The sequence below is a fragment of the Erpetoichthys calabaricus genome, chromosome 10 (assembly GCF_900747795.2).
Source record: "Erpetoichthys calabaricus chromosome 10, fErpCal1.3, whole genome shotgun sequence".
Classification (NCBI taxonomy): Eukaryota; Metazoa; Chordata; class Cladistia; order Polypteriformes; family Polypteridae; genus Erpetoichthys; species Erpetoichthys calabaricus.
In genome coordinates, this window is record NC_041403.2 from 133,932,128 (window position 1) to 133,959,283 (window position 27,156).

At 38.5% G+C, this 27,156-nt stretch overlaps 1 protein-coding gene across 1 annotated transcript in view; it reads right to left on the minus strand.

Moving 5' to 3' along the window:
- Positions 1 to 2,009: 2,009 nt before the first annotated feature.
- The window catches only part of znf217 (zinc finger protein 217), a 56,517-nt gene continuing 31,370 nt past the window's right edge, over positions 2,010 to 27,156 (minus strand). Inside the window, exons 5-6 of the mRNA XM_028811912.2 lie at positions 4,215 to 4,321; positions 2,010 to 3,838 (exon numbers count right to left, since the gene is read on the minus strand). Of these exons, the coding sequence (XP_028667745.2) occupies positions 3,833 to 3,838; positions 4,215 to 4,321 (113 nt within the window). The 3' untranslated portion in view covers positions 2,010 to 3,832. The remainder of the gene's footprint in view (positions 3,839 to 4,214; positions 4,322 to 27,156) is intronic.

Consider the following 27,156-nt stretch of genomic DNA (forward strand, 5'->3'; position numbering starts at 1 on the left):
TAAGAGAGGTGGACATCTTTGACTTGTTTTCCAACCATCAGTGACAAGGTTTCTTTTTCAGGATACAAGAGACACAGTAAAATTCTGAACATTTTCTCAAAGTACATTTCTACTGTACATTCTAAAGTCTTAAGACTGTTATAGAATGCAGGCACCTCATTGCGTTTGTGGCATGCATTTTGGAAACAGCCATCTGAAATGTAATTTAATATATAATATATATATATATACACATACATACATATACACATATATACATACATATACACATACATATATATACCTAAGGTACCTGATTTACCTAAGGAAAAGTCATCCCTGATGGAGGATCGCAGGAATCGTGGGAAAGAGGGGTCCTTTCCTTGGATTGGCTGGCCCAGCACTGTTTCAGCCGTGGAATGGCCAAATGGGGGAGGCAGCTTGATAGATTTAGGTCTCCAGGACTCTAAAAATATCCAAATCTTATTATGTGATATCATCTACTGTTAAATTCTGCTCTGTACTTCCAAAAAAATTTTTTTTTTTTTTTTTACTTCAAAAATTTTTTATTTTTTATTGAGTATTTGTTCTGTTCTGTGTATTGTATTGTATTGTATTGACCCTCTTCTTTTGACACCCATTGCACGCCCAACCTACCCGGAAAGGGGTCTCTCTTTGAACTGCCTTTCCCAAGGTGTCTTCCATTTTTCCCTACAAGGTTTTTTTTGGGAGTTTTTCCTTGTCTTCTTAGAGAGTCAAGGCTGGGGGGCTGTCAAGAGGCAGGGCCTGTTAAAGCCCATTGCGGCACTTCCTGTGTGATTTTGGGCTACACAAAAATAAACTGTATTGTATTGTATACACATACATATATACACACACACACACACATATATATACACATACACACATACACATACATATATACCATAAAGACGCCATCTAAGTTAGGAAGAAGACAAGTGTATCTACATTGTCTTTAAGTAGTCTTACCATTTAACACTGCATGTAAATTTAGACTCAAAGCTAATTTACATCAGGAAAAGTTTCACTGTTTTTTTTAAATGTATTCTCATTTATACGACTTAATCAAAGAAGTGCTTTAAAATCTTGCAAGTTCTGAGATTCTTCCAAGACCTGATGCATACATCAGTCCCCATCAACTCAGTGGTTAAATTCAGAGACACTTTTGCCACAATCCAGTGCTACCAGACGTCAGTATTAAAATACAGGTTACATTTGGAGTCTGCTGGTTACAGTAACAACAAAAACGTGTGAGTTCTTACTCAGTTCAGCAACAAGCATGGATTAATTTAAATAACTGAATTAAAGTTCCAGTATAGGTACTTGCGTTTTTATATAATTTCTATTAAACTCTTAGCACTAAGCTCTAAGATGCTTAAAGAGATGTGTATAGCTAGGATGGTTCATCTGGAATGGGTTAACAATAAAAAAATAAATCAAAATGAAATATTCAGTTTTGTGCTATATGTTTGATAGACTCTGACCCCATTAACAGTATAATTATATCCCAAAGTACAAGCCTATGGGAAAGAAAACCAGTACTTCAGAACTATCTTTTTATCAAAAATCTGAGTGAGATCAGAAATTGTTCTGAAGAACACCACCCGAGACAAACCACTCAATTATTCAAGCTGTTCTGGAGTTTTTTAACAGTTAATTTGTGGGTGGAGCCAATGACACTAGCTTTTGACAAATTTAGTCACTTTGAAAATGTTGAATTTTTAAGAAAGGGTGAAAAACTGCAAAAAGGTAAACAAATCATGTAACTGTGTTTCCAAATTAACTTCACAACACTTAGAAAAAGTACAGAACATTGCCAGTTTTCCTAATGTAAATAACACTGATATTCATACACCAAAATGACATTTTTTTTTAATTATTCACACATGAAAAAAAATAAAGAATATCAAACTTAATATGCACATTTTATAACAAATACCCTTTATATCCTGGAAATACTGATTCCAAGTATTCCCAGAGTCTTAAAGTTCCAATAACAGTAATGTTCATTGTATTTCAATACATTAGGATTCTTTATTTATTCCAAACTGCATTTTTTGTAATAATGACACTACTTGCAGCATTTCAATACATTAATAAAATAATCAAATTATGAAGAAAAATCCAGAACACATACATCCTTGGTAATAATATCTCTTACAACAACAACAAAAAAGTATACAAAGTGAGAGAATAGAAAATGTAGCTTTTATGGAAATATTGCAAATAAGCAGCTTTCCAGAACAAAGTATCTGGCACTCTACCATGCTTGTGATCTTCACGTCAATTCAGAAGCATGGTATGTGCAAAACATGACCTAGCACAACACTACTAAGACCACAATTCACATCATCAATGAAAAATGGGAGAGCGCAGAATATTTTATAAACATCAAAATACCAATCCTTTTCTCATTTCTGTATCAAAACTGAATTCAAAGAAAGTGCAAATTTATTATAAAAAAAGCACACCCAAAAGTACTGATTATGTAAATATGGCTCAAAACAGCAGCAAGGCCCTACTAGAGGGGTGACAAATGTTACTCCCACTTTTTAAAATGGTGCCCATTCAAAGAATCCTCATTCAGGAAGCCTCACACATATTAAAGAGGGAACACTTGGACTGGCAAATATTACAGAGTGCACTTTTATTCAATTTATTTACAAATATACTGTTGTTTTTTGGAGCCTAGAAAAAATTTGCTGGTAAGACTGGTAAGTTATCTTCATATTGATGAAAGTCAAATTAGCAAACTGATACTGCCAGCTCCTTGATAATCAACAAAAATGCTCCTTACAACTCAATTGTCCTTTTATAAATAATACCTTTACAGTAAAGAAAGCTCAGCAACAAAAAGACACAATTGCTTGAGCAGATTTCAAAAAAAAAAAAAAAAAAAAAGGTTCAGCAAAAATCAAGTGTATCTATAACATGTAAGGCAACTGCACTCACATTTCAGCTGTGTCAAATCATGGAAATCTACTGTGACAAAAATAATATATATGACACATGGATAGTGGAACAAATTCATAAAATCTACCAACTACTCCATAAATATTACAGAACAAAGAAACAGTGACAAACGAAACAGAACACATCTCTTCTCATTAAGATGACTGTAATGCCTCTAACAAACTGAAACATTACATAGTGCTGACAGCTACCTGAAAAAACTCAGTGCTCTTTAAGAAGGTCCTATTTTAACTGCAGAGATTTTTAACTTCAATCCCTGTAAGGCATGTGTCTTATTTTGCCAAAAAAAAATCTTGAATTTAGCACAATGGTGACAAGTCAGAGTGCTTTTAAACTGAAATGTTTGGTAATACTCAAATGATTAGAATGTGACTGTGTAAGATTCCACTCCTTGATAGCATAAAGTTAATAAATTGTCCTACCTGGCATAATTTTAAATACATTCCTAAATCCTTGCAAGCTGTGTTCCCTAAAGTTAATTTTTGAAGTAAACACAACCCATCCACTATCTTTTTCACAGCCAGTTAAACAGCATTAACTCAGGATTGTTTCCGTATTTCTTTATAAATGATTTTAAAAATTTCCAGTGGAACTTGTACATGTGCTTTGACAATATCACTATTTTCGTTGAATGAGAGTCAACACATATGGCTTTCCCTTAAACCAACACCATTCCTTATGTAAACTGCCTTTAAACATTTTAATTGTGAAGCATCATGCGTATCACAGCTTTTCACATAAGCAACACTAGAACAGTAGTGTTTCCAGTCTTTATCATACAGCTTATTGCAGCAGCTTCAAGTTTTCTTTCCATATTTTGTGTGAAGATAATTATGTCTGCAGCTAACCTTCACAGAATTCAAACCTAGGAAGAAAACAAAAATAGTTAAACAGGTTTGTGCTTTTGTGTGGCATGGAGGCTAGTCAGGGTGGAGATTATCTTTATCTGTCCATTTTTAATCCACTTTTTCAGGGTAGCAGGAAGTCTATCCTGTTAGCTTTAGGCAAAAGGAAATAAAAGTAAATCCTTCCACCACTTGGCTCCTTTCAAACACAAGCCTACACTCATTTACTTACATTAGGTTAATTCATGGTAACCAATCAAACAGATTATCTTTTAGATGACAAGTGGAAAACTACATTGTAAACAATGGCGCCATCTATATTTCAGTCGGAAATTTGCTGTTAACAATGCTTTCTCCTTGATCATTTACTTCTTATTTATTTATTTGGTAATTTACCGTTTTTTTGTCTGCTGGTGCACAATAGGTGTTATTCACGGAGCCTGGGTTGCTCCTCTTCTGTAGGACACTGCTTGAATAGTGCAAATACTGTAAAGGTCTGTTCCCTAAATGAAAGTAGAAAAAAAATCATTAAATGTAATAAATTTATCAGAAACTAACTTGTCTATTCAAAAACAAGGTACAATGTTAAAATAAGAGGCTTTTTAAATAAACATTATACATCTGTAATCTATGAGCATGTAAGAACTGGTATACAATATTTTTTCAATTGATTTTGGTCCACCCTGTGTAGTAATTAAACTGAAGCAATGATTCCCACCACTCTCAAAAACACACCTACAGACTTTAACATCACCCTTCTTGACATTTAAAAACATCAAAGAAATCCCAATAAAAACATCAACGGACAAATCCTGTTTCAAGGGAGTAAAACAAAACATCACTTAAACACTTTATAAATAATGATTCCATACTCAAAAGTAATTCCTACTGGAGATAATAGCAAGGGACCAAAACCCTTACTGTAATTAGTTCGTCATTTAAGCAAAACCACTTCATGAAGACTGGAAGAAGAGGGGTTAAAATCTACTTAGGTGAACTGTACATGAGCAAAATGGTTATTTGTCACTGTTAACACTTACTACAGGAAGATGCAGGGCCTCCATTGAAATCCATTCAGTATACAAAGTAAATGGTCCCCATTACACTTAAATAATAATATTAATGTTTATACTAAACACTATACTTTCTAATTAACTAGCTAGCTGTGATAACCTGTATGCAATATTTGTACACTGCATCCGGAAAGTATTCACAGCACATCACTTTTTCCACATTTTGTTATGTTACAGCCTTATTCCAAAATGGATTAAATTCATTTTTTTTCCTCAGAATTCTACACACAACACCCCATAATGACAACATGAAAAAAGTTTACTTGAGGTTTTTGCAAATATTATTAAAAATAAAAAAAAACTGAGAAATCCCATGTACATAATCACAGCCTTTGTTCAATACTTTGTCGATGCACCTTTAGCAGCAATTACAGCCTCAAGTCTTTTTGAATATGATGCCACAAGCTTGGCACACCTATCCTTGGCCACTTTCGCCCATTCCTCTTTGCAGCACCTCTCAAGCTCCATCAGGTTGGATGGGAAGCGTCGGTGCACAGCCATTTTAAGATCTCTCCAGAGATGTTCAATCGGATTCAAGTCTGGGTTCTGGCTGGGCCATTCAAGGGCATTCACAGAGTTGTCCTGAAGCCACTCCTTTGATATCTTGGCTGTGTGCTTAGGGTCATTGTCCTGCTGAAAGGTGAACTGTCGCCCCAGTCTGAGGTCAAGAGCACTCTGGAGCAGGTTTTCATCCAGGATGTCTCTGAACATTGCTGCAGTCATCTTTCCCTTTATCCTGACTAGTCTCCCAGTCCCTGCCGCTGAAAAACATCTCCACAGCATGATGCTGCCCCCACCATGCTTCACTGTAGGGATGGTACTGGCCTGGTGATGAGCGGTGCCTGGTTACCTCCAAATGTGACGCCTGGAATTCACACCAAAGAGTTCAATCTTTGTCTCATCAGACCAGAGAATTTTCTTTCTCATGGTCTGAGAGTCCTTAAGGTGCCTTCTGGCAAACTCCAGGTGGGCTGCCATGTGCCTTTTAGTAAGGAGTGGCTTCCGTCTGGCCACTCTACCATACAGACCTGATTGGTGGATTGCTGCAGAGATGGTTATCCTTCTGGAAGGTTCTCCTCTCTCCAAAGAGGACCTCTGGAGCTCTGACAGAGTGACCATCGGGTTCTTGGTCACCTCCCTGACTAAGGCCCTTCTTCCCCGATCGCTCAGTTTAGATGGCCGGCCAGCTCTAGGAAGAGTCCTGGTGGTTTCGAATTTCTTCCACTTACGGATGATGGATGCCACTGTGCTCATTGGGACCTTCAAAGCAGCAGAAATTTTTCTGTAACCTTCCCCAGATTTGAGCCTCGAGACAATCCTGTCTCGGAGGTCTACAGACAATTCCTTTGCCTTCATGCTTGGTTTGTGCTCTGACATGAACTGTCAACTGTGGGACCTTATATAGACAGGTGTGTGCCTTTCCAAATCATGTCCAATCAACTGAATTTACCACAGGTGGACTCCAATAAAGCTGCAGAAACATCTCAAGGATGATCAGGGGAAACAGGATGCACCTGAGCTCAATTTTGAGCTTCATGGCAAAGGCTGTGAATACTTATGTACATGTGCTTTCTCAATTTTTTTTTATTTTTAATAAAATTTGCAAAAACCTCAAGTAAACTTTTTTCACGTTGTCATTATGTGGTGTTGTGTGTAGAATTCTGAGGAAAAAAAAAGAATTTAATTCATTTTGGAATAAGGCTGTAACATAACAAAATGTGGAAAAAGTGATGCGCTGTGAATACTTTCCGGATGCACTGTATATTTTTTTAACCAAAGGCTAATATTAGCATAGAGTGTGATATGGTAGCGCTGCTGCCTCGCATTAACACTAGAATTACCAGAGCCTACGAAAAAACTTGTAGACCCATCCCACCTTAAATCGCTTCTTAAATCCGTTCGCACCTCTCCGCCATCGTCTTTTGTCTTCTAAATGTGTAGATAAAGACAAGCTGCAAGCAGCCGGCTATTCCATCCCCCCACCGACTTAGAATGTGCACAAACTTCTCCCAGCTCATGCCTTGATTGATTATCTGGGAGTGAAGTGGAGTTTTAGAGTGGAAATAATAGATTGTTATTTGGATGTGTGTTCCGTTTCTACAGTAATCTCTGTAAACACATTTTTAAACACATTTTTAAAACACATTTTTTTCATATTCTAGTAGTAAATGACAAAATGTAGGCATAAACTATATAATGTATGAAGCCTGAAGTCCAAATATCAAAGAAACACTTTCACGAAAGGTACAAATGTAACAGAACAAGTGCGCTTTTATTCAAAAATATAATTGCGGAAAAAAAAGCCACCTTAGTGTGTGACATTGACACTTATTTACTACGACTGCTGCCGAGTCGCAACAGTATCAGTTGCTGACTGGGAATCAAGAGGTCATGAGTTTGATCCTGCTCGACTTCCTTTTCAGAAGTGAACTGCTCTTATTTTTACTATTTTATAATAAAAAGATACATTTGATTTCAGTCTGTAACAGCCGGTGTAATTTATGATATTTGTAAAGGTTAGCTTTGTTTTTGTTTTTTTTTTATTCACTTTTCATTCTCTCAGTCGCGTTCAGGATCCTTCCCTACCCCATCTGACACTGCTGTTTTCACATAAAGACGCGCTATAGCGCTGCAGTGTATCATGATACATATGACCACGTGTTTTTTTTTTTCCCAATCTTGCCAGTCCCCACAAGTTGCTGTATGCTGTTTCTTTTGTACTCCAGGACATACAGAGGAAAGTATAGTAAAGAGCAGTAACTTCAGCGCTATATGCAATCAGACACTCCCCATCTGACACATTTATGTTTTCACATAAAGACGCGCTATAGCTCACCCAAGGAGCACCCTTCCTACATTTACGATATGTGTACTTGTTGCAGTGTACGCACCTCTCTGTGCTATGGTTCCTATTACACTGAACAAGCACCTGTAATTTGCAGCTCTATTCATCATCTCAAAACACCACGCACATCTGATGATTGCATATAGCGCCGTCTTATTCAGTGCGCGCAAGAACATGCAGGTGGCCAGTTGCTGTGTGCTATAACATGCTGGCGGTGATCAACTCACATTTTAAAAAAAAGAAAGACAAACATATGTGACGTTTTGATGAAATCATTTTATGACGCGAATAGTACCAATTAGAAAACATCGTCGAAGTAATGCAATATTATTTGAAAACAAACAGCGTCAGATTGGGTGTGAACTTATACTGTGGCGCTGTTTGAGTCAGATCAGAAGCTGAATAAGCTGAATAAGCTCCTGTTCTGACTCTAAGCAAAAAAGCATGAATTAATCAACAGAAATAAGCTCCTGTTCTGACTCTAAGCAAAAAAGCATGAATTAATCAACAGAAATAACCGCGATTGACATTTTAAACTTAACGATTTACAGTGCATACCAATTTATAAATTTTATGTCCGTTTGAGGTTACAAAGAAAAAAAAAAAAAAAAAAAAACACTTCCTCCCCAGCGGGGAATCGAACTCAGGTTTCTAAGGCATGGCAAGGCTGTTGTGCTCTGATTCTGCAAACCTTAGCGTTACGCCACGGAAGGTGTTGTATCAACCCTGATCCTTTTCTGAAAGTGTTTATTTGATGTTTGGACGTCAGGCTTCACACATTCTACAGTTTATGCCTACATTTTGTAACATTTATTACTACAATATGAAAAAGTTTGTTTTAACACTGTGTTTACACAGATTACTGTAGAAACAGAACACACATGAAATACGTGTGTTCCAAATAACAATCTATTATTTCCACTGTAAAACTCCAGCATTTCAGTCATTCCCAGATAATCAAACAAGGCATGAGCTGGGAAAACTTAGTGAACGTTCTGCAACGGTGGGGGATGGAATAGCCGGCTGCTTGCTGCTTGTCTTAATAGGCACATTTAGAAGACAAAAGAGAGGTGAGAATGGTTTTAAGGTGGGCCGGATTTACGAGTTTTTTCATAGACTCTGGTAATTCTAGTGTTAAGGAGACCTGGGTTCGCGTCTCGGGTCCTTCCTGCATGGAGTTTGCATGTTCTCCCCGTGTCTGCGTGGGTTTCCTCCGAGTGCTCCGGTTTCCTCCCACAGTTCAAAGACAGGCACGTTAGGTGGATTGGCAATTCTAAATTGGCCCTAGCGTGTGCTTGGTGTGTGGGCGCCCTGCCTGGAATTTGTTCCTGCCTTGCACCCTGTGTTGGCTGAGATCGGCTCCAGCAGATCCCCGTGACCCTGTATTAGGATATAGCGGGTTGGATAATGACCGACTGTTTTATGGTGGTCAAGGCTTTGGACCTTGGACTTCAAACCCTGAGACTGTGGGTTCAAATCCCACTAATGGCACTGTTTGACCATATGCAAAAACAAAACAAAAAAGTAATCAATTGCATCTGAAATTCTGTTAGTAGCCTTGGATAAAGGCATCAGTCAATTAATAAGTAATAATATTGTTAGGTCAGCGAAGCTGCTTACTCTTGCACATACAGTTGTCCGTGAGGAAAATATTCCAGCACTAGACCAATTCTTAATTTTTTCTGTTTTTCCAGGTGACTTGGATTTTGCTGCTGGCCACTACAAAACAGAATTTTGCATGAAAGAATAATCTTTTGAATTCAAATGGGTGATTAGTATGAATAGTGGGAAATTTAAGTATATACTGTAATGAATTACTGTAGAGGAGTGGAAAAAAAAAATATCAACAAAGACTAAAGATTTATTACGGTTTGAGCCAATGGTCTGTATATAGATCAAAACATTGGAAAAATTGTAATGTGTTGATAAGGGGGAGGAAGGTTACCACTTAAAAGATCATGGGCCTCATGTATAAACGGTGTGTACTCCCGTTTCCACGCTCAAATCGCGATGTATAAAACCTAAACTTGGCATAGAGCCACACACATTTTAATACTAGCTCAAATCCTGGCATACAAAAGTTCTTCGCTCAGTTTTGCAAACTGGCGGCACCCAGCATCAAAGCAGTGCTTTTGTTCCAGTGTGGTTTCCCTTTCTTTTTTAGATCCACATCTCTGACACGGCTTTATCATACACACTGAAATTAACCGCATATTGTTTATTAGTTTAAGGCATTTGACTGTAATTAACCTGTAACAATATATGGAATGGCCAAACTATTCCAAATACCATAGCTGCTTTAGTGTTGTTACTCTCTCTGCACCTTCTACTTTCAGCTGCTCCCATTAGGGGTTGCCACAGCGGATCATCTTTTTCCATATTACTCTCACTGCACCACTTGAAGTATTTATATCACTGTATCCGAGTGTGGAATCACAGGTCTACAGCAGCTGATTGGAAAGAGAATTATCGGTATACAGCATCAAGCACACGCTGCCTCAGCCATGCTGCCTATTGAACTGCTCTCATACGGCAAACGCTTCTGAGCCTTTGGAAACCATTTCATCCCAAGAACTATAAACTAGAGATGCACGATATATGAGAAACTGTATTGTTATCGGCCGATGTTCATTAAAAATGGCGATATCGAAATCAGTCAGATGTGTACATTTAAACCAATACTGTCTATATATATATATATATATATATATATATATATACACTGATATAATTTGGGCTAATCACTACATAATTAAATGTTGGTTTCATTGTTCAGTGAGGCAGACATTGAGCTGCAGAAAAACCTGCATGCAAGCACTCACACAAAAAAAGAGCTTCCTTGTCTTACTGACAGGAGCACTATGCGCGTTGTTTACTCATTGGGCAGATATCGTTAAGTAAAGCAACATGTCAGCCACGTGGTCATATTTTTCTGTGAAAAATGAAGACAACGTAGTTGCTATCTGCTCTGCCTGCAAAAATTAAATAATATGAGGAGACTTAGAATTAAATCCTTCAATATCACAAATTTAATTACCCATCTGAAGAACCATCGTAACAAATTATACACTGAATTTTTAGCAACTAATGCTACCAAAACGAAAGTTAAGTCAGACGTTCGCGGTAGCCTCATACAGAAAACCCTTCAGAACATGAAGACATTTCCTAAAGACAGCACCAGAGCTAAAGGCATAACTACTAACCAACTTACGGACCAACCTTTTTCCCTAGATGAGGACGAGGGATTTCGCCAGCTACTACATCATTCAGAACCTCAGTACATTCTTCCAGATACTTTGCAGATGTCTCACTGCCTGCATTATATGATATGATTGCTACACATATCCACAAGTTTTTAAGAAACAATGTCACCTGCATTAGCTTCACTACAGATATGTGGAGCACAGAAGTCAGACCCATGCGTATGTCGAGTCTAATGGCACACTGGATTGATGAAAATGTTAAGGCAAAAAGAGTTCTCATTATGCAACTTTCATTGCACAAGCTTTCGATTCCATGTTAACGAAGTGGAACATTTCAAAAAGTAATGTGCACATTGTGCTTCGTGACAACGCTTGCAATATGGCAAATGCTATGGAAGAAAGTGGCATTAAAAGTTTAAGCTGCAAGGCTCTCACTTTGTAGGTTGCTGTAAATGAAGGCTTATTGAGCCAGAGAAGCATCTCCGACTGTTTTGCCATTGGGAGGCAAATAGTTACTCATTTTAAGCACGCGGCTGAGAGAAACACAAACAGACCTTGGTACAAGAATGCTTCAGCAGGACATGCCGACATAAGCACGCATTCATTTATAATTGCGGATGTGATTCCATTTGTTGAAGCGCTTAAAATTCTGCTTAGTAAATGTGACAAGACAGATTTTGGAGTTCAGATGGGGGAAAAAAAAAAAAAAAAAACATCACACTTTTGGAAACTGTCACAAAACGCTTCAGTGGTGCATTCTCTGAACCACTATACTATCAATCTACTGTCCTTGATCCATGGCATAAAGATCAATTTTTGACCGAGATACCAAAAAAACAAGTGCAAGAAGCACTTGAGAAACAACTGGCTGATAAGTCAGCTGGTGAAGGAAATGCAAAGAGCAACAGCAAACCACAACAGAAAAAGATTTACACTCGTAGAGATGTTGCTGCTTCATTGTTAGAGATGTATGAAGAAATTCTTGAAGAAAATTTGTATGTGGCTGCAAAACCAAATTCAACTGCCGCCGAGTTAAAATAACAGAATCATACAATTATCAACAATCCATATTACTAACCGAGAATGCTAAACCGGATGGACTCAGGGACATCCGGCCATGGGCCGTAGCCGCAAAAAGACGTACTGCGCAGGCGCCCCAAGAAATGAGGGGCCGCGAGAAGCGGATGAGGGGCCGCGAGAGGCGGACAAGACCACAGAAAAAAGGAGTCAAAGAAATGAGGCGGAAAGAGCACAGAAAAAAGTTGCCAAACGCAGGCAAAGCACGAAACCCATTGCACACGAAACTAGCACACAAAAAAAAAGAAGACGCTCGCGCACAACAGCAAGGCACCCCCCCCCCCTACAGGCACCGGACAGGACACACACCAAGAGGGGGATTTAACAAGCCCATGGAACACAAAAAAAAAAGAACACAAAACCAACCCACACACCCTACAAGCAACGGATGGGACACACAAAGAGGGGGATTCAACAAGCCCCTGGAACACAAAAAGAAAGAAGACGCTCGCGCAACATCAATAAGAAGTGACACCCAAAGCCACATATCTAAAGGAAACGTCCATATTAAACATACGTCATCTCAACACCTTCACACTAGGCAGCATAGGTGGATCTCCTTACAATAAAGCACTATTAACCGTTCAACTGCAGAAAAGGCTCCATATTAACAGTGAGTGCGATCCTCCTTATTACTTAACCATATTTCGCACGCTGAGGAACAAACAAGTCATGAATACACGGTCACGGGTACAAAACGATTCAGATCGGATAACGGGACCAAACACACGAACACGAATGAAACAAAAAAATACACGGGGGCGCATACAACGCACTTTGGAAACTCAGGGAGAAAAAATGTCTCGGATCAAAAAACGCAAAGCTCAAGTAACCCCGTTACAGAAATGTGCCCAAATGGACAGACACAATGAACGTAGACGCATACAGCGCGCGTCTCAAAGTGCTGCATCGAAACAAGCACGATTTCAAAAAAAGGAGCTTGCGACTCAGACATACAAAAAAGGGAGCGAATAGACGGAATAAATGAACGAAGACGTGTACAACGCGCATATGTCTTGCCACAAAACAAGCAAGCAAGACTCCAAAAGCAGAAAGCTCAACTGACCGACATACAAAAACGGACAAGGCTCGATACAAACAATGCACGACATAGACTGAAACGGACTTTTAGCAAAGCGGAGGCGAATCAATTAAAACTACAAAATAGCGCGTCACAAATAATGGACATGCAACAACACGGCACTCAAACGCCACAAGCAAAACATGCCCGTCGCGGACATCAACGCCAGACAACGCCTTCAATAATGAGTCCACTATTGAGGAAAATTCATTGGGATTAATGAATGTCATTTGCAATCATTGTCATTCACTTAACTTCCCAGAAGAAACAACTGACAATACAAATAATGAATTTACACGTTGTTGTCAAAAGGGGCAGATTAGACTGCCTCCTTTACATTCATATCCTGAATATCTACAGAAGCTTCTAACTAACGATGTGCCTGAAAGTAAAAACTTTATGAACTGCATTAAATCCTACAATAGTTCATTTGCTTTTGCATCTACCGGAGTACATATCAGGCCACCTAAAGGCAATGGCCCATACTGCTTTCGCATATGTGGTTAACAAAACGCACTATATTATGTCCAAAAAATATTAATGTTAATCACATTAATAACCAGGTCATTTCATTACTTCCTGGAGAGACACGGCTCTTTCTAAGCTCTGACAGAGTTGACTCTGATGACAACAATGAACATCTGAATTTCCCCTTAGAATATTTGAACACTATTAACCCAGACGGATGACCACAACACAACCTTACCCTTAAAAACGGTGTTATTCAAGCAACAGTTCTTACAGAATCACATGCTAACAATACTGTTCTCATTCCTAGAATTGACCTTACGAGTTCTGACCTGGATTTACCTTTTACATTGAAACGCCGACAGTTCCACATTAAACCTGCATTTGCCATGACCATCAACAAATCACAAGGACAAGCCATGGACAAGGTTGGCATCTACCTCTCTGAACCCGTTTTTGGACATGGACAGCTTTATGTTGCCTTTTCACGTGTTCGACGTTCATCTGACGTTAAACTTAAAGTTATAAATGATCTATGCCAAGGAAGACTCATTCAAAGACAAGACACCATCTTTACTACTAATGTTGTATACAAAGAAATATTCCAATAAAACATTACTCTATGCCAAACACTCTATTTTTTATTTATATAGGCATCATCCAAACCTGCACACTATTCTATATCTAATTCATAAATCTCACTCTTTGTCATGCCCCAACGCCAGGGGTTGGCGAGCGAAGCCCCCTAGTAATCATACTAATTAGGATTATCAGATGTCCAGAATTTAACAAAAAAAAAAAAAAAAAAAAAAGTCACACACTGCAGCTTCCTAATATCCAATCGGTATCCTTGTGCATTTTCCGGAAACTCAAGTCGGCACTGAGAAGCGGCTTGCTGGGACAGTGCACAAGTGCGGAGCAAACTGCTCCGCAAACATTAGCGGAGAAAAAAAGGAACATGTTAATGACATCAACTCGCCTTTTTAGTCAGGTTTTTAAACTTTATTTGCCAGATTGCCTACAAAACTGTTATTGCAGCGGCGCAGTTTGGGGGTTTTCCATTTTAGTCGAGTCGTTGTGGAAAAATATTGGAGGAATTTAATTTAGTGGGTACTTAAAAAGTAGGAACAGATTCGCCTGTATGCTAGAATGCAGCTTCAAGTTTTGTACCTTGTGAAAGATGCGTCTCCTGTGTCTAAACTGTAAAAGATTTTAATGCACGATCTACTCCAGTTTTAATGTAAGCATTACTTTAAAACAAAATCACCTTAAAATATACAGCAGTCTCTCAATATTTCAAGGCAAACCTATGTTAGAAAGTGTTTCATTGTGGAACAGCTTGTGCTGCATCTCTTAAAAGTGCATCCGCATCACACTTTATAGACTGCCCTTTATATGACACAAATCATTATATGTCAAGCTTTCAACGTCACAAGTGGCTGTTTTCCATTACCACATATTTGGTCAACCTAATAATAATTTATTATTTTTTATTATAATACAGATAAACGTTTGTAAACTTGTTTTTTTTTTTCAGCTGAATAACTATCTCAGTAAGCTCCCTATTTCCAGAAATAACTGTGCCCTCTAGTATTGGAAAAGCAATGCAGCACGTTTCTCAACCTTGGCTAAAGCAGCGATCAAGTATCGATTGGCACTTTGTACCAGTGTAGACAGTGAGCGCCTTTTTTCAGCTGTGTCATATATAGTAAATGAAAAGAAAAACAGACATGCTGGTGAAAAGGCAGAAATGCTTCTTTTTGTTAAGAAAAAACTACCGTTTGTGCTTTTAAAGAAGTCAACCTAAGAACAGTGTTACTGGCCTCATTGTACCTTTAACTTTAGTTTTACTTAAAGTAATATACAGTATGTCTGATTATGGTGCAAGGTATAAGCATTCACTTTTTTGTTAATATATCCAATGCCATGTTCTGTAATGGTATGGTGTCTTGATGTGCTTAAGTTACCCAGGATGTGTATGTTAAGCAGATTTTTGTGCATGACCTGGAGTATTTTTTCTATAGAGAAGGGCCATATATTGCTCTTTTTCCCCCACAGAAATTACTGGTTGCCTAGATCTATAGCAAAGAAGAGCGTAAAAGTCAGCAAGTTAATAAAAATAAGTTCATCTCTGTTTCACATGCTACTGTTGTTTCTTTGATAATGCATAATACATTTTCAGCATAACTAAAACATTCAAACCTGATGTAAATTAAAATATATATATATATCGGCCATCGGTATTGACAAAAATGGACAAAAACATATCGGTTTTGTCTAGAATTACCATATCAGTGCATCACTACTTTAAACGAACTCACAGTCCATCAAGTGCTCCTTGTAGAACTGTTTGTACTTATTAGTACAATTACCTCTCTGTAAATTTGCGATACAGTTATAATATTGGAAGCGAAGGTTTGTGATATGCTTTGCATATTTGTAGTTGGTGATCCACAAAGGGAGAGAATGAATCCCGTATCAAAGTAGTTTTTATTCCTGAGCTTTCAGCTCCTGCCAGGATCCGTCATCAGAGGATAATGATTCAACATACAAGAATCAAAGGCAATATATGGCAAAATTATGGGGGTGGGGGGGTTTGGGTAGATAAGTGTGTGCGGGACGGGTGGGGGGAGGGCGTTGGTTGTAAAGTTGTAAAATTTATTATGAGGATGTTCTTCTTCTTAAGTTTGCACATGCTGGTTTCATGTCCAAATGTCTGTTAATGGCGTTTTCATTTGATAGCCAAGATTCAGCCAGCTCTCTGGCACTTTTAGTACTGGCCTTAAATCTTACTTGTACATTGTCCCAGTTAAATGTATGTCCGGTTGAATTTGTGTGCATATAAACCAGTGATCGTGAGTCTGTCCTTCCTTCTGACGGTGTTTTGATGCTCCTGTATATGTGTTGCGTTTTTTTTGACGTTTGTCCTATGTATGCCGCTGGGCAAGAACTGCATGGAATGCTATAAACTGCGTTTTGTGTCTCTGCTGCCTATTTCTTGTTTTTGGCATTAAAAAGGACAGTGTGTAGATTGTTCATAGGTTTGTGTGCTATTCTAATGCCTGAGTTGGACAGGATACGTGCTGCACCTTCTGACACTCCATGATGATAAGGAAGTGTGTACCAGGTGGGATGGGTTGGGTCAGATTGGAGTTGACGGTTTGCTGGGTTCTTGGGCGTCTCCTGTGTAGGCATTGTTTAATGAATGTCTTTGGGTAGCCGTTTGAAGTGAAAAGATGGAAAGGATAGCGTCTTTCATTCGTTTGTGTCTCCTTCCTATTACAATGGGTTTGAATTCTTCGGAATAAAGTAAACATAATAATTTATATAATATTAATATAAAGTAAATAAATACAGCACCGTTTATGAGATGCTGGGTGATTGCTGGCGAAGTGTAATATCTTGTCTGAACAGCATTCCTTACGGTAGACACATGTAATCAGGGTGGAGTCGTTACTTCTTTCAATGGAGATGTCCAGGAAATTGATGCATCGGTTTGTTTCTTTTTCCATGGTGAATTGGATTGCAGGGAATAGTGTGTTGATGTGGTTGTAGAAATCGTTCAGTTGGTCATTTTTTTAATATGACGAATGTGTCGCCTATGTAGCGTATCCAAATTTTGGGTGTGAACTGAGATAGAGCCACGTTTTCGAATCACTGCATTACCCAGTTCTGCCAGAAGTCCTGGTAACGGCAATCCCATTGGCATGCCTTCTTTTTGAATGTAGTATTTTCTGTTGAAATGAAAGTGAGTTTTCTGGCAAAGTGATATTAGGTGCATTATGTCTTTAGTGGACAGCTTTGTTCTTGTCTTTATGGTGGGGTCATTATTCAGTCACATTAGTAGTGTTTCTGTGGCCAGATGGATCGAACTCATAGTATATAGTGATATGACATCAAATGAGACCATGACCTCGTCCTCAGCGATTGATACATGTTTCAGGTGTTGCAATGCCAACTTGCCACTGTTCACAGAATATTCAGAGTCATAAGTTAAATATTTGAGCAATGGTCTGAATTTCAGAGGTGTTTTATGTATTTTTGGGAGTCCATAAAATTCAGGGGAGTTAGCATCGGTGGATTTCGTTTTATAATAATTCTGTGCGTCTAGGCAGCTGTTATTTTGAAGTTTCATCAAAGTGGTGTTTATTTTGTTAAGTGTGGTCTTAGGTCGTTATTCAGCTGTTGATAAGTGTTGGTGTCAGAAAGCATTTCTTCCATTGCTGTGGTATATTGTTCCTTGTTGCGCCTACTTTATTGGCTGGTGTGATAACAATGTTGTTATCATTCTGTAGTGATCGTAGAGCTTTGTTCTTTTGTTGAAATATGTGTGGTCGGATGTCTTGTATGTAACTGGCTGGCAACTGTGCACCTTATTTCTTGTGCGTTGTCTGTCGGTATTTTCTCGGTTAATAAGATGTGTTCCAGGGAACCTAGGAAGTTCATGTTGGATGTGTCTTTGTGGTTGAATTTCATTCCTCCAACGAGAATATTTTGTTCTGTGGTGCAGAGCTGTCTTTTGGAGAAGTTGTATACTCCGGATTGCAGTTCGTTGGTATGTATATTTCCAGTGAGTTTATTCCATTTTTATTTGAGTGTATCTGAGGAAGCACTGTCCTGGATCCGTTTGGCCCATTCCTCTGTAATCATCTGTCTGCATGTTGTGAGGAGTTTGGATCTTTGCTTCGTAGTTTCGGATCTGTAACTGTTTCGTTGGCGGTGTGTTTTGGTGATAAGTTTGTACAAAATGCGTTTTGTGAACTGTTGCATGATGACTGCCATCTTCGGAGTGTTCGTCGGTGGTTTAAATCGTAAGCATTTCGGAGTTACATCATGCCTGACACAACTATGGAGAAAGAAAAGTTTTTCATAGCTGTGTGCTTCTCGGATTGCCGAAGTTTCCCATTATCTAATACATTGGAGGGCTTCTTGCCCGAAGGTTGTAGGAATGGAAGCGAAGGTTAGTGATACGGTTTGCATATTTGTACACACTCACACTTGTGTGTACAAATCATTCACAAATTGGCACACATTTCCTTATCACCATGGAGTGTCAGAAGGTGCAGCATATATCCTGTCCAAATCAGGCATCAGAATAGCACGCAAACCTACAAACAATCTGCACACTGTCCTTTTTAATGCCAAAAACAAGAAATCAGAAGCAGAGACAAAAAAAACGCAGTTTAAAGCATTCCATGCAGTTCTTGCCCAGCGGTATACATAGGACAAACATCAAAAAGAAATGCAACACGTATACAGGAGCATCAAAACGCTGTCAGAAGGAAGGACAGACTCACGATCACTGGTTTATAAGCACACAAATTCAACCGGACATAATTTAACTGGGATAATGTACAAGTAAGATTTAAGGCCAGTACTAAAAGTGCCAGAGAGCTGGCTGAATCTTGGTTATTAAATGAAAACACTATTAACAGACATTTGGACATGAACCCAGCATATGCAAACTTAAGAACATCCTCATAATAAATAAAACTTTACAACCAACACCCTCCTAACCCCACTTCATTACCCCCAAGCCACCCCCACCTAATTTTGCTATATATTGCGTTTGATTCTTGTATGTCTAATATAGAGGTGGGCGGTATGACCAAAATTCTATATCACGGTATTTTTCTAAATTATCCCGGTTTCACTGTATTCGACGGTATTTTTTTCCCCATGCATGAGTGGATGTTAACCACATTTTCCACTGCAATTACTGGCTAAGAATAACCTATTCCACTGTCAAGAGTATTGTACATTGTACAAAAAAAACATTTTGATGTGCACACAAGTATTAATACAGGTTTGCACTGCCCCATAAAGTGATAGTTTTCAATCAGGTGGCACTAATGAAGAGAAGGTATCACATTGCATGACAGATGCAGTCAAAATATAGAACCTTTTTATTGAACAAATTTTGCAAAAACTTCAACTATAATTTTGACAACATATTTTCAACCATACAAAGAGGCATTTAGACTTAGTAAAATATCCAGAAGTGCTTGTAAAAAGTTGTATTGCACTGAATATGTCTTAGAAAAGGAATAAGTAGTAAATATTTTTTGTAAACCAACTACACTTTCTGTTAATGTTAACAATCTCTGTCCACTGACACGTTAAAGGTGACTTTTTAAACAACTTTATTATCATTAAACTGCATAATATTTAAACTAATAAATAATAACAATAAAATAAATAATAGTATTATTACTGATAGTTGCACTATTACTTCAAGACTTTAAGCCCAGGTGCATTACACAGTATTCACCAAAGTAAAATAAAATAAAACAAGTGCAACTTGGTGATGACATCTTTACCAACTGAACTATCATTTAGGCAAACTGCATTAATATGGACCTTGCTTCAAGCTAAGCTATATGCATAAATAATATACCTGCAACTTGCATTTATAATGCTATTTGTGGTATAGCCCTACGAAATCGTATTAGGGCCACGGTGAAGAAAAAAACAATACGGACACAGGGAAGAAAAAAACAAACTATATGTCGAGAATACAGTCAACATTTCCACTTTATTCTCGCCGTTTATGTCGAGAATAAAGTCAACATTTCCACTTTATTCTCGCCGTTTATGTTGAGATTAAAGTCGACATTTCCACTTTATTCTCATAGCTTACTTCATAATTAAAGTAGAATGTCGTAAACTTCTTCCTAAAATCAATGTTTAATTTACTAGATTTTGTCAAACCCCATCATAAATTAATGCAGCACATTAAATGCTTTGTGTTGCATTCCCCGACCCAGTTGTTAATCACTACGCTTCTTAAACTGACTTCCTCTGCACTAAGAGGACACAGCGATCACCATACAGAATCCATTCACTTCATGATATTCCTGCTTTCTGAAAATTTAGAATGCGAAGATAAATACTTGATTATCATTTTCATGATGAAATGCATTAAAGCAGGTATTAAACAAACACGGTAGTGAGGCGGTAGTGCTGCTCCCTAGCAGTAAGGGGTCCCCAGGTGTATGTTCAGTGTAGAGAACTTTATGGCAGGTGTGACGAGGCTCCAAAAAACTGGATGTATGAATGGGTATTGCACAGGTTTAACTTAAATATTGCGTAAATGTTAGGTTTGTGATCTGGTGGTTGGAGACACGAACACAGAATTCAATGCATGTTCTTCTGAGCGGGGTTTCTTTATTGCACGCGTGCTGTCTCCATCTGACGTACCAAAACCCCAGTTCCTATCCTTCCTTTTTCTTTCTCCACATAACCAATCACCACACAATAAACGTCTTTGTGAAATTAAAACAAGTTATAAACTTAGCCCACAGAGTGTTCAGAACTATCAAAATATCTTTGTTATACATGTTTAATTATGCTATCCATTCAGGGTTGCGCCCATCCCTGAACGAGTCGCCAGTACATCGCAGGGTGAATACGAGCAAAACATACACTAGCAGGGTCAATATAGCATAACAAAACCCTACATCCTATATGACTTTGAAAGGAAACTGAAGCACGGCGAGTAACCCCACCAGAAAAACATGCAAATGCAAGGCAGGGTACATCCGAGACACCCTTGCTGTGAGGCAGCAGTGCAACCTCCACGCCGCCGTGCCCCTACATGATTAATGCATGCTTTAATGCATTTCACCATGAAAATTATATCAAGTATTTATCTTAGCATTCTAAATGTTCAGAGAGCAGGAATATCATGAAGTGAATGTATTCTGTGTGGCGATCGCTGCTGGCGCCTCCTCTTAGTGCAAGAGGAAGTCAGTTTAAGAAGCTTGGGGAACACTTAACACAAAGCATTTAATGTGCTATATAACTTATGACGGGGTTTGAGAAAATCTAGTAAATTAAATATTCATTTTATGATGAAGTTTAGTTTACGATGTTCTACTTTAATGACAAATTTTGAGAATAAAGTCGACATGTCGACTTTATTCTCGTCATAAGCGTCGAGATTAAAGTGGAAATGTCGAGAATAAAGTCAACATGTCATCACACTATTTTACAGTACCCAGGTAAATTACACTGTATTGAAAACAAATAAAACAAGTACAACTTGGCTTGCAGTATTATCTAGTAGTATAGAAACAGTATTTACACATTTGAACATAATGGTCCACATCTGACCTTTTAAAACCAAAGTATCTCCAGGAAACGGACATGATTCCTTTTTGTCGGCAAAAGTTCTTCTGTGTCATTATGTTCAACGTTATCGTCAGCTTCAGTTTCGGAATGTTCTCTGTCCATTTTCACCGCGCAATACCTACACTACCACTACCTATTTAGTGGAGTAGCAGTGAAAAAGGTCCCAACGTGAACAGTTTCCTGCTGCGCCACGTTCCAAATGTCGTTTAGGCAATTTAAACCGGTGTTGCGGTATAAGAAAAATCCATATCATAAAAAAAAAATAAAAAACGGCTTTCGGTATGAACCGGTATACCGCCCAGCACTAGTCTAATAATTATCCTCTGATGACGGCGCCTGGCAGGAGCTGAAAGCTCAGGAATAAAAACTACTTTATGATACATGATTCATTCTCTCCCTTTGTGGATCTCCAACTGCAGTTATAATATTGCACAACCTGAGCCACTTTATAAAGCGCATATTTACATATGATGATGATATCATTTTTAAGATGAAATGCAGCAAAATATGTTTATTACATTATACAGATATAGATTATTATTGATAAAATGTTATTTAAATAATTAAACATGTGAGGACACGGTGTCGCAGCGCTAGCAAGGAGGTGGCGCCCCGTTCAGGAATTGTTCCTGCCTCGCGCTATATGCTTGCTGGGGCTGGCGCGACACTGGAAGGATAGATGGATAGAATAATTAAACATGTACTATGAAGATATTTCAGTGTTCCTTAAGTTTTGAAGAATCGGCGCTCTAAGCTTACAGATGGCTTAACGTCAATTACAGAGCAGATTGTGTGGTGATTGGTTATTTGGAGGAAAAAAAGGAAGGACAGGAATTGGAGGTTAGTACGTTTGAAAGAGACAGTGATGCTGCAATAAATTATTTCATCGAAGGTCGTGCATGGCGCAGCAAGCATCTTGCTTTGCAGGAACAATCTTTGGACAGGGTGCCGGGTCGTCACTATCACTGCGCCAGCGTGTTCCCATGTTTAATAACATGCTTTAACTCCTATTATCATAGAAATGATATCAAATATACATCTCAGTATTTAAATTATTCAGAGAACTGTAATATCACGAATGTAATGGATTCTGTGTCATGTCGGTGGAAGACAAAGCCCATTTAAGAAGCACTTAGTGATTCACACATAGCACATAGAAGAACAAAACAAAGCATTTAACTTGCTACTTTAGTTACAATGGCATTTGAGAAACAAGTAAATTAAACGATTTTAAGATGAAGTTTATGGTGTTCTACTTTAATGACAAAATAAACTATGTGATTAAGGTGGAAATTTTGAGATTAAAGTTGACATTTCAAGCTCCCCCCCCCCAATAAACTGTGTTCCTATTTTTTTCTTTTCTCTGTTCCCTAATAAGCTTTCATTTGACACTCAGATGGTGGGCTAAGACTCGACTTTTCATGACATCTTTGATATCTGACAACTTCTTTTTTATTTCGGGGCACTGTGCGACTTTGTAAACTTGAGCTTTCGAGTTTCTCTGACACTCTGTCACTTGATCAACTTCCTTTTGTTGTTTATACCACTGTTAAAACCAACAAATAGTACATTTTCCTTGCCTCCACTAGGTATTCGCTGAAATTCTTCTATTTTCCCCCCGTACTTTTGCCATTGCCATTTCACAGAATACTGAGCTTAAGGGCTATTTATATTAATTTGCATATTCAGAGGCATAATTCTGGGAGGAGACGGGGTGGGACAGCAGGCGCGTGCACGTGCGTTACTTTTCACATTGACCGGGATTTATTAAGCAGAAGAATGTGAAATTTGGCGAATGCACAGATTTATGCATCTGGATTTTTTTGTGTGTACGCACATTTCCTCTTTTGTCCGTATGCCAAGTTTTAGGGTGAATTCTACGTACGGCATTATACATGAGAGCTTGGAACATGTCACAAATGTCTCTATAATCCACTTTGGTGTCTTGGGCCCAGAGCATGCTAGGAATGTCTCTGCATCCCGCTCTGCAGTTCTGACTTGGAATCCTGGAACTCTGCTCCAAATTCCCTGTCTTGGAGCATGCGTGCTAACCAGAGAAAGTTCCACCTGAGAATCCCACTGCACAATGATCCCCCTCTTATGGTCGGTCATCCATAAATTCACATCTTTTGTCCTGGCAATAGTCCACTTCTCAACCCTTTCTTGTGCAGTTTCTCCTGGAGGTTTCCATCCCTCAAAGTTTCTGGATGCCAATATTTGCAAACAGTGCCCTCCATAATGTTTGGGACAAATACATACTTTCCTTGCTTAACTCATTAATTGCAAAGGGACTGGTAGGTCAAAGATGACCTCCACTGTTGATGACAGAAAAATCCCCACTATGGTAAAGGAAACACCCAAACAATTGTTTGATAGAACACAAAAAGTCTTCAGGAGGCAGATGTTTAAGTGCCTGAGACTACTATCCACAGAAGACGTCATGAACAGAAATACAGAGGCCATACTGCAAGATGCAAACCAGTAGTTAGCCACAAAAACAGTATAGCCAGAATATAGTTTGTGAAAGAGTACATATAAGAGACTAGAATTCTGGAAAAAGATCTTGAGGACAGATGAAACAAAGATGAATCTGCATCAGAATGATGGCAAGTGTAAACGGTTGAGACGAAAAGGAACAGCGCAAGACCCAAGGCATATCACCTCATCTGTTAAACGTGATGGTGGCTGTGCTATGGTTTGAGGATGTATGGTTGCCACAGTTACTGCCACACTTCTCTTCACTGATGATGTAACTGCTGACGGCAGTTACACAATGAATCCTAAGGTGTATAGAAACATCTGCTCATATTCCAGTATATGTATTCCCCTACAACAAGATAATAATCCTAAACATACTGTTAAGATAACACAGGAGTTTTTTAAAGCTAAAGAATTGAAAATGATTGAATGGCCAAGCCAGTCACCCGATTTAACTCCAACTGAACATGTCTTCCATATGCTAAAGAGAAATGTTAAGGGGAGAAGCCCCCGAAGAAAGCAGTAGCTAAAAAAAAAAAAAAGACTGCATTAGAGACTTAACAGAGCAACAAAGTACTAAACATGACTGCTTTAATATGTTTCTACATGGTGTGACAGAAATATATGCAAATATCCTTAAAGTCTGCAATGTGCACTTTACTCACATTTTAATTTTTTGATTTGTAATTTAAAACCTTAGACTGGACGGGTAAATCAAGGAAAAATGTGTCTTTATTCCAAACATTATGAAGGGCACTATGTCACATCTGTCAGATCATTCCTCTCAACACCAACCTCGAACGCAGCACTGCAGCTGACCAGTGTCTATTAAGTGTCTTATAATTCAGCAATGCAAGTTTACGGCTTTAGCAGTTATAATTGTATATTGACGATTTTGTTAAAGACACACAGCATTCCTTCCTTAAGTATCGCTGAACTTTCTCTTTCACTTCATAAAATGATTATGTCTCTTACTTGTTCAGGACGCCACCCCTTCTTCAGTACTCCATCTACCCTTTTGGCTAGTGATGGCTATTCATATGGCCTATGAATCAGTTCTGTTCCAACTTTATTTACATAAAGCCCGTTCTCAACACAGCGCATATATATAGCATCTTATATTAGTGCTGGGCGGTATACCGGTTCATACCGAAAACCGTTTTTTATTTTTTTTATGATATGGATTTTTCTTATACAGCAACACCAGTTTAAATTGCCTAAACGACATTCGGAATGTGGCGCAGGGGGAAACTGTTCAAGTGGGGACCTTTTTCACTGCTACACCGCTAAACACAGATTTGTTGCACAGGGGCTCTTTTTCACTGCTACTCCACTAAATAGGTAGTGGTAGTGTAGGTACTGGGCGATGAAAATGGACAGAGCACATTCCGAAACTGAAGCTGACGATAAAGTTGAACATAATGACACAGAAGAACTTTTGCCGAAAAAAAGGAATCATGTCCGTTTCCTGGAGATACTTTGGTTTTAAAAGGTCGGATGTAGACCATTATGTTCAAATGTGTAAATACTGTTTCTATACTACTGGATAATACGGCAAGCCAAGTTGTACTTGTTTTATTTGTCTTCAATACAGTGTAATTTACCTGGGTACTGTATAATAGTGTGATGACATGTTGACTTTATTCTCGACATTTCCACTTTAATCTCGACGCTTATGACGAGAATAAAGTCGACATGTTGACTTTATTCTCGACATTTCTATTTTATTCTTGCTGTTTATGTTAAGATTAAATCGACATGTTGACTTTATTCTCGAAATTTGTCATTAAAGTAGAACATCGTAAACTAAACTTCATCATAAAATGAATATTTAATTTACTAGATTTTCCCAAACCCCGTCATAAGTTATTATAGCACATTAAGTGCTTTGTGTTAAAGTGTTCCCCGAGCTTCTTAAACTGACTTCCTCTTGCACTAAGAGGAGGTGCCGGCAGCGATCGCCACACAGAATACATTCACTTCATGATATTCCTGCTCTCTGAACATTTAGAATGCTAAGATAAATACTTGATATAATTTTCATGGTGAAATGCATTAAAGCATGTATTAATCATGTGGGGGCACGGCGGCGTGGAGGTTGCACTGCTGCCTCACAGCAAGGGTGTCTCAGATGTACCCTGCCTTGCATTTGCATGTTTTTCTGGTGGGTTTACTCGGCGTGCTTCAGTTTCCTTTCAAAGTCATATAGGATGTGGGGTTTTGTTATGCTATATTGACCCTGCTAGTGTATGTTTTGCTCGTATTCACCCTGCGATGTACTGGCGACTCGTTCAGGGATGGGCGCAACCCTGAATGGATGGCATAATTAAACATGTATAACGAAGATATTTTTAAAGTTCTGAACACTCCGTGGGCTAAGTTTATAACTAGTTTTAATTTCACAAAGACATTTATCATGTGGCGATTGGTTATGTGGAGAAAGAAAAAGGAAGGATAAGAACTGGGGTTTTGGTACGTCAGATAGAGACAGCACGCGTGCAATAAAGAAAGCCCACTCAGGAGAACATGCATTGAATTCTGTGTTCGTGTCCCCGACCACCAGATCACAAACCCAACATTTACACAATATTTAAGTTAAACCTGTGCGATACCCATTCATACATCCAGTTTTTGGAGCCTCGTCACACCTGCCATAAAGTTCTCTACACTGAACATACACCTGGGGACCCCTTACTGCGAGGGAGCAGCACTACCGCCTCACTACCGTGCATGTTTAATACCTGCTTTAATGCATTTCATCATGAAAATGATATCAAGTATTTATCTTAGCATTCTAAATTTTCAGAAAGAAGGAATATCATGAAGTGAATGGATTCTGTATGGTGATCGCTGTCTCCTCTTAGTGCGGAGGAAGTCAGTTTAAGAAGCGTAGTGATTAACAACTGGGTCGGGGAACGCAACACAAAGCATTTAATGTGCTACATTAATTTATGACGGGGTTTGACAAAATCTAGTAAAT